The sequence below is a fragment of the Mastomys coucha genome, unplaced genomic scaffold, assembly GCF_008632895.1.
Source record: "Mastomys coucha isolate ucsf_1 unplaced genomic scaffold, UCSF_Mcou_1 pScaffold10, whole genome shotgun sequence".
Classification (NCBI taxonomy): Eukaryota; Metazoa; Chordata; class Mammalia; order Rodentia; family Muridae; genus Mastomys; species Mastomys coucha.
The window spans coordinates 5,009,801-5,021,842 of NW_022196892.1; the positions used below are offsets into that span (position 1 = coordinate 5,009,801).

Genomic DNA, 12,042 nt, shown 5'->3' on the forward strand with positions numbered 1-12,042 from the left:
CAAATTTTGGCAAATCCTTGGCACATTTAAAGGAATTTTTTTTTATTTAAATGCCCAGTGGAATTACTATGATGCTCTGAAAATTATGCAGGCATTCTAAGAGTGGAGGTAAAACAACAATGATAGTATTGAATTCCGTAGTGCTTGCTTGGTTTAGAACATGTGACAGTTTAATGGGAATGTTTAAAGTAATAGAATCCTTTGATAGGATCACAGTTTTTCTTTAATAGACTTTTGAAATCTTTTGAATTTCTGTTTTTCTTGTCATACTGTAACTAAGCTGAACATTTAATTTCTAATATTGTCACAAGATAGAAAGCATAAAGTCAGCCAAGAAACCATGGTCAGAGTCTTGTAGACTCTCGAAGAATGCTTTGAGTAAACACACTAGGACATCTCTGTAGTCTAGTCCTAGCACCTTATTTACCCCATTCCAATTTGCACTCATAACCTTGACAGCTCCTTGCCACCACCTGCCTGTCTGTCATATCTATCTATCTATCTATCTATCTATCTATCTATCTATCTATCTATCTATCCTATTTCCTAGGGAAATTGAAAAGGTAGGGTAATGATATCAGAAATAAGAGTATTTAAAGGCTAGGGAAGAAGACAGTGAGACCTACTTTGCTTAGAAGAGGGCTCAAGTATCCCAAGATTCACATCATTCATTTTTGCTTTGATATTACATTTTAAGTTCAGTCTTACCCTATTCCTGGACTTCAGACTTTCTTTATAACACTACTAATATGTTTTATTTTTCTGGAGAGGATCTTTAGTTTTGCTTAAGGAACCTTCAATTGCTGTCACCTTCAGAGGTAAGATGTGTTGGAATTATCCGTTGAAAAATCTATATGAATACAAAAGTCACAGAGATTCCTGGGGAAGGGACTTTGGACCAGGACACACAGTCATAACTTGTTTCTTTTTAAAGTCTTACTACAAAGCTGTGTCTTTCCTTAAAGTCACTATGGTCCCAGTTGGTCTACTGTCTCTACCTCCTGAATGCCAGGAATACAGGAGCATGTCATTTCTAGCCAGATCTCTGTCTTTATGGCTTGTCCAAGCCACAGAGCTCTTGCTGAATGTCTTGCCATGTAATCTGACACTGTTTTACAACTGTGTTGAATTGGAGTAGATAGGCATGTAGTCTCTGTGTGGGCTTCTAGGTCTCTGTGTTTGTACATCATCTGTGTTTCTCTAACCTTTGTTTGTTCATCTGTAAAATGGGAGGAGCTACATAAGGTTTCTGAATATTAAATATGTTAAATGCATGCAAAACCACACCTAGTTTATGAAACTCATGGCATGGACATCTTATCTAAGAATATTATTTTTATCAGCTGTATAGTTTGTTACATTTGTATATTTTGCTCTGTGTAGGCTATGTCCCCAAATTTCTAGCTCCCATTAACTGATTCCAATGTATCTCTTCCAATGTACAATTGAAACCCAATATCTTGAATGTGTCTATGGCTTTCTAACAATGTCATATTCTTCTGACACATAACCAGTGGGGATTGTAGTGTATTGAATTGGAAATTTCCACATATACATTCATGTTTCATGAAGCTAATGGTTGTTTTTCCTCATTTGGATAGTTCCTGGCTCTTCACACTGTACTTGCTGCAAGGTAGCCTCTTGCCAAGTCCTTGCCTGGTGAGTGAATGGATGGATGGATGCCTGAATGAATGAATGAATGAATGAATGAATGAGTGGATGAATGGATGAATGAGTACCTTCCCTATTTGGGAGTACATATGTCTTGAGCATAGTTTTGTATTTTGGAATATTTATTGCTAACCTGGTGTTTGGCACACATTAGAAATGCTCTCTGAGTTGTTCTGAAATATGTTCAACTGTTGTGTGGGTCTAAATGAAAAATCTTTATGGAATCTTTTAGCTCTTAGAGACACTGGTTGATATCATACATTCACTAATATTTCATTTCAGAGCTTTCCTCTAAATAGTCTCACAAGACCTGAGATGAAACAAGAAGAAAATTTCTAAAGCCAGAGAACTTTCTCACAACAGCTCCTGCTTAGTCCCTCTACTTATCACACAACACACACACACACACACACACACACATACACAACATGGACACCATTGCTTCCTCTTGACTATAAACACTCACCAAAGAACACAAACTTCTCCATAGGGTAAAAAACAGGAAAAAAAAAAAGAAAGAAAAGAAAATGTGAAAGGGAAGATTCATTTGGTTCAGTGTCTTTAAAAATACAAAACAAAACACCATACACACATGAGGCCAAATTGTGAGATCCTGAAACCAAGGGTGAAGGATGTTCTGCAGCAAACCAGAACGCTTTCCTTCAAACTTACACCTTTACTGAAGTACCACTCTCTGAAGACCAACAGTGAGTGGGCATGAGATGCATTTAGACAGCACAAATTAACTCCTTAAGTATTACTGCCACTCCGCACTGCTCTCTGGGAGCGCATACTTTAAGGAGCTACTTAACAAAAACAGAAAACAAAACAAAACAAAACAAAAAAACCAACTGAATATAACTCAACAGTCCTGGTAATTGATAAGGCATATACAATCAGTTCACCTGCATCCTTTTGATTCTCTATTTGAAAGAGAGAGCAAATTGAGGAGAGAAGAGAAGGAGAAACAAGAACACATATGCGAGATTAATGAGCAAGTGGATCAAAATGCCCCCCACTTATGCGTGATACATGATATCGGACAGAAGAGCTTGCCCTTGGCTTCCCACCGCCCCGAAGTTTGGGGGCCAGCAAAAAAAAGGGCTCCTTCACAGATGTGGAAAAGGCTGCACAAATAGAAAATTAGTAAATTAAGTTTAATGCGAAATCAAGCTATGAAACATACATGAATTCTTCAAATGACAATTAAGTCATGTGTTCTAGGCAGAGCTTTGAGGACAAGGGCAAATACAGCTCTCCAGAGAGAAGGAGGAAAACTTCCCAGCTTGAGAGAGAATAGATAGGAAGCATAGAAGAACTAGATTTTAGAGTATGGACCACCTTGCATGATCTCATACTCAATATAGTTTGACATGTTAAACATGGATAAAGAAGGCATGACTTTGCCTCAAATGTCCTTTTTCTGACACCTAGTACATTGCTCCCCAGCTTAGCTGACACCTTTTGATTGTGTACCAGTGACAAATACTTTACAAATTAGGGTTACACACAAGCAAAGTAAAAATGCATTCAGGTCACAGACAGGGTAACTGAAAAAACTTACAGACAAATCTGAGTTTATCACAAACAAATGGCTTAATTGTCTAACCTGTTTTAGGCTGATACAAAGTGACTGGACTTCTCACACTGGGTTTCACAGACAGAACCAACAGACAAGCCAATGCTAAAAAACTTGAAGCAAGGAGAGTGAGTTGGTTTGGATCTGGATTTCTTGAAATAATGGAACAGAGAGAGTGAAGCCAGCATGGTGAGGAGGGGGTGGGTACTCACGAATGGTTAAATCCATCACTTGGGAGGCCAAGCAGAAGACAGGATGCTCATACATTTCTCTCTTTTTCCCTACAAAAGAGGATTTGGGCATGCAAGAGGCTTAGGTCAGAGGTAAAGAGGTTCAAGGTCACAGGTTAGAGGAAAACGTTACATTAGCTCAAGGGAAAATAGCCACAGAGTATTTTGGGGGTAAACACAGGATAAGAGAAAAAGGAGTTTTGAAATTTGGAAACTACTGGATTAACCATTCAGCATGCCGTGAGCCACGAGAGAGATTGTGACCATGGTTTTACACATCTCTTTAGAGTCGTTGGAAAGAATACAATGACCAAAAACATCATGGGTAGAGGGAAACAGAATTTCATTGATTTAAGGCTCCAAGATACTAAGGATTTCAGACTTTAGTATCTAAGGCTCTTGAGGTATTTCTTCATAAACATAGTCTCCCAGAAATATTACTACAACGTCTTTCCAAAATTCTCAGATGGATAAGTTGATAATGTTCAGAGAGGCTCAAGTGTAAAAAAACAAAGACAAAAACAAAAACAAAAAAACCCAAAACCTCCAAAACAACAACAAAACAACAACAAAAAAAAGCATTTCTTTTCTGAGGGTAGGACCTGAGCCTTGTTCAAAGAAAGCTGTCTGGTAGTAATATCTTTGAAGCTGCAATATCCCAGCCTACAGTGGACTATGTTCATGGAAGAAAACCTGAAACATGCAGCCAGAGAATGTGGGGTTGTCTGAATTAACAATCCCAGCATGCTTTGAAATTGATGTCTCAGCCACTTTTGCAGAGGTTGTGTCAAAAAGTGGCTGAGCCAATCACGGACAAGGAAGGAGAAAAGCAGAAGAGAGCAAGTAGTGTGGAATGAGGTACTTCTCTGAAAAGAGAGTTGGAATAAAAAGATTGGTTTCTTCAAAGAATCCCCAGACCTAAAAGTCACAGTGCAAAAGATAATTAACACAACCAAGAAGAATTGAGGCACAGAAGGAGACTACAGACCGGCTGATCTACTTCAGAAATGAATGCATTTTTACTTACAGATCGCAAAGAGTTTTTTTGTTTTTTTGTTTGTTTGTTTGTTTTTGTTTTTTTAATTTATTTATCTGAAAGAAGAGAGCAGATCTTACCAAAAGACTAGTAATAGCTGGACCAAGACCCATGAGGCAGCAGTTGTAGAAACTGAACATTTCATTTCTTGATCCCATCCCATCTCTGTCTTTCCGATTAGTAATTACATGGTTGACTTTACCTAATCCAACCAACCATTATGTCCTGGGCTGGGAATGCTGGAACAATTATTTGCTAATAAAGCTCTTTAACCAACGATCTTCTTGTTCCTCTCTTTTTGTCACTCATTACCAAATCTAGAGTTGATAAACACCCTTCTAGTGCCCAATTCTTAAGTGTTTCTCCCTGGATGCATAACAATGAATTCATTACCACTGGTACACAATTTGCATTGTCACACAGACAAAATTGAGAGGGGGAGGAAGACATGTAATGTACAGAACATTGGGAATTTAACATGATTGTCAGCTAATTTTCTAAGGAAACAGGACATTGGCAGTATATGTGATGGCGTGTGTATGCTAGTCAGCTGTTCCCCTCACTGATGGCCTGATGTGGACAGTATGCCTTTGCTTGCTTTATTTGGGTGTCATGTGTTTTGTGTATGAGAGAACATGAGATTCCAGAGTGTGGACACATCAAGTCTTGCACACAGAACTTCCACATGTATACACTTACACCTCTGGTCAGGTTGGGTGTGGTTTTCAAATCACCCTATAGCAGCCAACAGGAGTAACAATGAAAAGTGATTAATGCCTTTGAGAGTGAATAGGTCCCAAAGAACCATAGTTTCTTGAATTTACTCAAAGTGCCTTCTAATTATGTAGTCGTCAATCAATGCCTGCTTCCCTGACATTTGAGATGGCAGTAGCAATGCACCTGCTACATTCCTGGTAACAAGAAAGAAGTCCAGAGTCAACTTGTAGCCCATGAAGCTGGCTCCACACTACTCTGTCACCAAATCTGAAATGCTCCCTAAAGACAAAAGACTTCCAAGGCAGAGAAACTCTTCCAAAAAAGAGTTAAGTAGAACCTGAATATTGCATTCCTGTTTTACTTCCAGTACTATTGGCAACAAACAGCAGACAGCTTCCCCTTTCTCTATTTAAAGAAGGTAACAATGCAACCCAGCTCTTTCATAGGGTAACACCATTCTCAGGGAAAATGTTTGAGGGCAATACAAATTCTCAGAAGGACCCTGGTAGTTACATAACATCCCATATTTAATCTTGGTTTCCTCTAACGGCTGTCTCCTGAGCTTTCTTCTATTTGGACATGACCAAGGCATTTTCCACAGTTGACGTATATTTTGTCTAACGTAGTCAGACAGACTGCTGTTTTCTGGTGTCCATTAAGAGAGGAGATAGATTTCCCCAGGGAGGCATACCAAAATTCAAATTCAAAACAAGTGGCAGTCAGAAGCCTTACCTTCAATTTTGGCATACTCAGATAGGCGTGAGTAGTTGACTAGAGCAGCCTGCTCTAGGCATTTACGGATGACAGTTTTGACCTCTTCTTGTGGTACTGGAGTGACAATATCTTTCATCAAAACCTTCAAGCAGAAGGAAAGGGGACTATTAAGTTCTAAATCGATGTGTTACTCATTTCTGCTTTTCAAAGACCTCAGGTGTAAAATACTGAAGTCTAGTTAATTAATGCTGACTAATGTCATAACAGTGGGTAGAAAGAAAACCACAGAACAACTGAGTTTTCTGGGGTGGCAAAGCTTATGCAGGCATCAGAGAAGAGCCCAGAGCGACTCTTGAATATAACTCGTTGGAAATCTGAAAATAAAACTTCCAGAATATTGGCAGTTTCTTCACTTTTTTTCTGGTGTTTCATGAATGGTAAACAAACCCTTTGAAAATTACTGACTAGGTCATCCAACTGCACTGTTTGATTGCAATTGATTGCATGTCCCTTTATATGTCTCACGTTCATTCTTACCCGTTCCAAGAGTGAGAGAGTAGCTTTCAAAGCACCTTCAGGTCGTCCAAAGGGGAAGCAGTACCTAAAAAAGATACAAGGCTTCAGGTTGCCCACACCATTACATTTTCACAGAAAGCATGCTGCAGTTTGATTCCTATAGCAACTTGTACCGAGGAATGGAAAATGCTTTTTATTTTGTCACACTGTGTTATGCTAATCCTAGTTCACACCATATATGTGTATATATAATGTATATATGTATATGTGTGAATAATGACTGTAGAGGGACTCTGTAAATGTCTGCAGCAGAACAGAATATTGAGAGTGGTGACATAGAGCTCAGCTTGGATTTCCATTGTGAGGGAAAACACTAGTTAGCAAAAACATGACCTTGTGTGTTAGAGTAGGGGACAGCATGGAAAACCAGGAGTTAAACCAGCTGGAATGCAAACACACTTCTTTAGATCCCTGAAGGTTTGAAGCATGAAGCAGGCGTGTATTTGGGATAAGTTCCCCACTCTGCTTAATTTGCTTAGGAGTTTTTCACTGTTACTGGATGTTTTTATCTATTGATGATACGTTTTGGTATAATGTATGATCAGATAAATGACCATCATCAAATCTTGTTCCATAAAAAGGAGAATTCCAGTGGCACAGACAGAAACATGTCACTTACTGCTACCGGTGCCATCAATGGCTCTGGTGGCCAAGAGCCCTTTCAAACACTTCTCTAAAATGTAGAGAACAGGATGGGCTGCTTCAGCTCTGCAGTGGGCAGTCAGGAGCACTTTCTGTAATCTCTCCCATTTTGCTCATTGTTTAACTGGGGATTACCTGTTTTACACAGTTGCTTATAGATTCAAAACAAAAGTCAGCACTTTTCCAGCCTCCAACCCTGTAACTAGAATATGGGAATCATTAGCAGCACAGTTGCTTTCTTGGAGTTGCTGTCTCAAAGTCTATGTGTGAAGCCAACATTATAGTATTAGAAATGTGCCTTATGCTCTATGGGAGAAGTGGATTGCGTAGTGTGAAGGTCTAGCATGTGATCTGCTGCTGCTGCATGTCCAGTTTCCATCCCAACCCCCAAATGGGCTGAACTAAATTTCCATTATTCTATGCACAGCTAGTAGGAGTGGTGAAAGGATGATTTATGAATGCCATTAACTTTGCCCCCATTCACTATGACTCAAATTGTAGGATTTTAAAACTGTTTTATCTAGGAATCTTGAAGAGTCTTCAACTTTTTATATGCCATTAATTATCAGTCTGACTACACAAAGAAAGCTTTGCTCTTTAAGCAACTAAAATGCAGTTATGAATTTGAAATCTGGAGTTGGGACTATATCTCAGTTGGTAGAATGCATTTCTTAGCATTTCTGAAGTCTTGGGTTCAATTCTTAGCACAGCATGAAGCCTGGTATGTGTTGGCACACACTTATAATCCCAGTATTCAAGTTGTAGAGTCTAAAGTATTATGACTTCAAGACAACCTTTGGCTGCATAGAGAATTTGAGGATAGCCTGGGCTATATTAGACTCTTCCTTAAAACAAACACCAGGAAAAGAACGCAAAGTCAGGTAGCTAATGAGAGCTGTGTCCGACTGGCCGGATTTTCTTCCGTTAGCTATTTCGCTTTAATGATCTTATGTGTCTCTGATAGACTTATAGTTTTGGGAACCAAAGCCTTTTTGTGCCACTTCATTCTCACCCCAGTAGGCCCCTAAATCATAGATTCGTACCTGAAATGTGTAATTTGATTTTCCAGCAGAACTCGGAGTCTCTCTTTGATTTCTTCAAAGCGTTCCTTTTCTTCAACAGTCACAGTTCCGATTCCATCAGGCCTGAAAGAAGACACGTTGTGAAGTGACGGGAACCTCATATGCTGACACCACCAAATCAAATCTCTACCAGGAGGAAACTGTCTGCTTAAGTGGCAACAAGCATGATGATGGCTGTGACCACAGAAGCCCTGCTGTGCAGAGCGGGATGCTCAAGTGGAAGAAGGTTGGAGCTATCACTCGGAGATCGCAGAGCTGGATGAAGTTCTTGTGAGATAGTGAAACAACTCACAGGTTAAGTCCTGTGAGGTTTGGACTGGTCATGGATTCTTAAAATATCTGAAGAGGTGTCATCACTGTGTGTGCGTGTGCATGTGTGTATGTCTGTGCACATGCACATGCATGTTCATGGCTGTCAGAGATCAGTAGCAGGTATCTTTCTCAATTGCTCTCCACCTCAATTGTGTAGACAGGATCTCTCACAGAGCCAGAAGCTGGCTAGCTGGCTAGCAAGGCTCTTCTGTCTCTGATTCCCCAGTGCTGGGGAGTACGGCTGCTAATTCCTGTACCCTGCTTTTAAATGCAGGTTCTGGAGGACAAAACCCAGGTGCAGTAAACACTTTGCTGACTGAACCATCTCTCCAGCCCTTCCATCATTTTTAAAATTAGGGAAGTTTTACAACATAGTTTGGGTTTTTGGTCTCTTTTAGAAATTCAGAACATTAGTTAGCAGTTGTCAACCAACACCTTTTTCCTAATCTGAGGGGGCTATTCACCTGGCCATATCTCTAGCTTGCATTACCTGTGTAGCTCTGAGGTTTGGAACTCTTCAATTATTATGAAAATTCCTACAAAAATTAGGTACCACATAAGCTTCTGTTTTACTCATTATTAAATCACTTAGTTTGTAATAAGTAATGTTCCAAGTAACATAAGTATCTGTAAGCTTCTCTGTTAATTGTGCATTAAATCTATTAGATCTAATTAATCTATTAAATCTATTAGATTTAATGCACAGTTGGAAATGTGGGTGTACATGCCAATCACACTTTAGTAAGTTGTTTTTGAAGTAAATAAGATTCAACATCCAGAACTGAAGGAAATTTGAACCTAATGGAAGCAACATGCAACATTATCAAAAGCAGCCTAATAGGCATTCTGTGTGGGCCGGGGAGTTTAATCCTGGGATTTGAGGACAGAAATAGGGACATTTCTTATAAAAAATTTTTGAAATAAACCTTTTGACTTGATCTTTGGCATCTGTCTAGAAGATTTGAAGATATGAGTGCACATCCCAGAGATGTTTGCATTTTGGTGATTTATTTACACACACACACACACATACACACATATACACACACACATATATATACACACATATATATATGTATAGGGACATATATATGTGTGTATATATATGTATATATATGTGTATGCACATTCATATATTTGTGTAAACACACACACACACACAAACATATATGGTGCTGAGGACCGAACAGGGCCTCATGTTGCTTGGGAACTATTCTGCTACTGAGGTACATCCCCAGCTATAAGTCTTCAATCCCGAGGTAAGCCTGTCTGCGAATCAGGTCATCTCTTGCCCAAGAAACCTTAGACTCAGAATTTTTGTTTGAGGTTGAAATGATAAAAATCTGAATGATAAGATGTGCTCACCTTCTTAGCTAATTCCTGGGGTGAAGGGCACAAATATAAACTGCTTTGCCTCCTGACTGTTTCTCGGGTGATGCACAGTCAGAGAATCAGAGGGCTTCTACTTCCTGGCCCCTCCACAGGAACACCAGCCAAGTAAATGTTTATTGTTATAGTCACTTTAATTTGCTTCTTAATCACCGAATGCTAGTGTGAATAGTTTCACTTTTAACATAAACAAAGCAAATGAACCTCATTAAGTCTGAAAAGCTCTCTTTGAGAGTTTACCTGCAAAATCAGGTGATAAGACAATGCAAGGTCTTGACAGTAAATCCAAACTTTTTCTTTTTCTTTTCTTTTCTTTTTTTCTTTCTTTCTTTCTTTCTTTCTTTCTTTCTTTCTTTCTTTCTTTCTTTCTTTCTTTTTTTTTTAAAAAAAACCTGCCAGGTTTGTATTCTTAGGGTACTGGTAATAGGGATAGTATTTGGCAAACTTGGTGAGATATCCACTGGGTCTCAGCTCGCTAAAGACCACAAGCTTAAAACATTAGATAAGAAGTCACTTTAGTTTATATTTAATTCTGTTGGAGACCATTTTCTTTTCTATTGACTTCCATAGTTCAGTGGCAATGACTGGACATGTGGATTTCTCAGAGACCAATCTGTGTTAAATGTTTTAAGGGGGTGCTGTTTTCTCTTTCAAAGTATTTTCATTTTTTATTTCTCTCTCTCTCTCTTTCTCTCTCTCTCTCTGTCTCACACACACACACACACTCACACACTCACACACACACACACACACACACACAGAGAGAGAGAGAGAGAGAGAGAGAGAGAGAGAGAGAGAGAGAGAGAACAGGCATGCATGTGCTATGGTGTGCATGTGAAGGTCAGAAGACAATTTTTTGAGAGTCAGTTCTGTCCAGTTCTGTCCTTCCACTGCGGGTTTGTGGGACTGAACTCAGGTTGTCATGTTTGAAGTGAACACTTTGGGTCATTAAGCCATATTGTTGGCCTAGGAGCTGTGTTTTTTATAGAAGCAATGTATGCTTTTAGCAGTGCTATGATCCTCAAACCTGACCATGCCTCAGCATCACTTGGAAGCCTTGCAGCAACCCAGATTACATGGATTCATCCAGAATTCTTGAAATGGTAGGTCTGGGATGGGTCTAAGTACATCCAATGGGTTTTGTGGTGTCACTGGTTTGGGAATCATATGCTAAGAACCTATCTATCTATCTATCTATCTATCTATCTATCTATCTATCTATCTATCTATCATTAGTCTGTCTGTCTGTGTTTAGTAACAAATACAAACACAGAACCTCCGTGGAGGCTCTTCCAATATCTGAAAGGATGTTTTTGTCTTGGTGCATGGCTTTTGTTATATGGATAATGGATCGTAGTTGGGGGTAATCCTCAGGGTTGTCCACTTTGTCCTTTGAGATAGTTTCCCCTTAACCTGGAATTTGTCAGTTTACCTGGACTGATTGGCCAACCAGCAAGCCCCAAGGAATTGTTCTGCCCTGTTTCCCAGTGCTGGTCCACCTTTGTTTGCAGAGTATGCTTCATTGGCTGAGCCATCTTACCAACCCCTTGACAGGATGCTTTTGATCCAAGGTTCCTAACTCTCCCAAGGTAGAGACACAGGGTTTGTAAGAGGCACACCACAAGGGGCTAATGTGTCACAAAGGACAGTCTTTTATACATTTTTTCACTGGAAACATGGAGAGCATTCTTTAATTTTCATAATATAGCTCAGTGTCTTTTTTTTTTCCTTTCTCAATATTTAATACTTTGTGAATCACAGAGAAGAGAGAAGGAAAGATTTCTGAGTTTTGAACTCAGAAGTCCCAGACTGGGATATATCTTCATATCTGGATGGAATGCATGCCCAGGAAACTGAGTGTCTCCTTTTTATACATGACTGTACATCCCCTACCTCAGAGCCTAGATTCTGGCTTCTTAGGTACCCATTGCTTCACTAACTGCTCTGGACTTGGGGAGGGGGAAGTAAAATAGATAGACCTACTACCCCATTATTAATGCTGAAGGGTTTCCTTGAAGGCAGCACCTACATGTCTCAGCCACTGCTGGACTCTGCTGCTCAGATCCTCTCTGAAATTTCAACAATAAGCAACCA

The 12,042-nt window shown here is 39.5% G+C and overlaps 1 protein-coding gene across 29 annotated transcripts in view; it reads right to left on the reverse strand.

The window, feature by feature from the left end:
* The window catches only part of Cadps (calcium dependent secretion activator), a 470,401-nt gene that overhangs the window by 112,716 nt on the left and 345,643 nt on the right, over positions 1-12,042 (reverse strand). For 10 of the 29 annotated variants that reach the window (XM_031345056.1, XM_031344954.1, XM_031345032.1 and 7 more), the window contains 5 exons: positions 8,209-8,310; positions 6,485-6,548; positions 5,966-6,089; positions 3,463-3,531; positions 2,577-2,594 (listed from right to left, as the gene is read on the reverse strand). In XM_031345056.1, the coding sequence (XP_031200916.1) occupies positions 2,577-2,594; positions 3,463-3,531; positions 5,966-6,089; positions 6,485-6,548; positions 8,209-8,310 (377 nt within the window). The remainder of the gene's footprint in view (positions 1-2,576; positions 2,595-3,462; positions 3,532-5,965; positions 6,090-6,484; positions 6,549-8,208; positions 8,311-12,042) is intronic. The other 19 variants (XM_031345138.1, XM_031345106.1, XM_031345016.1 and 16 more) reach the window with 3 other exon arrangements.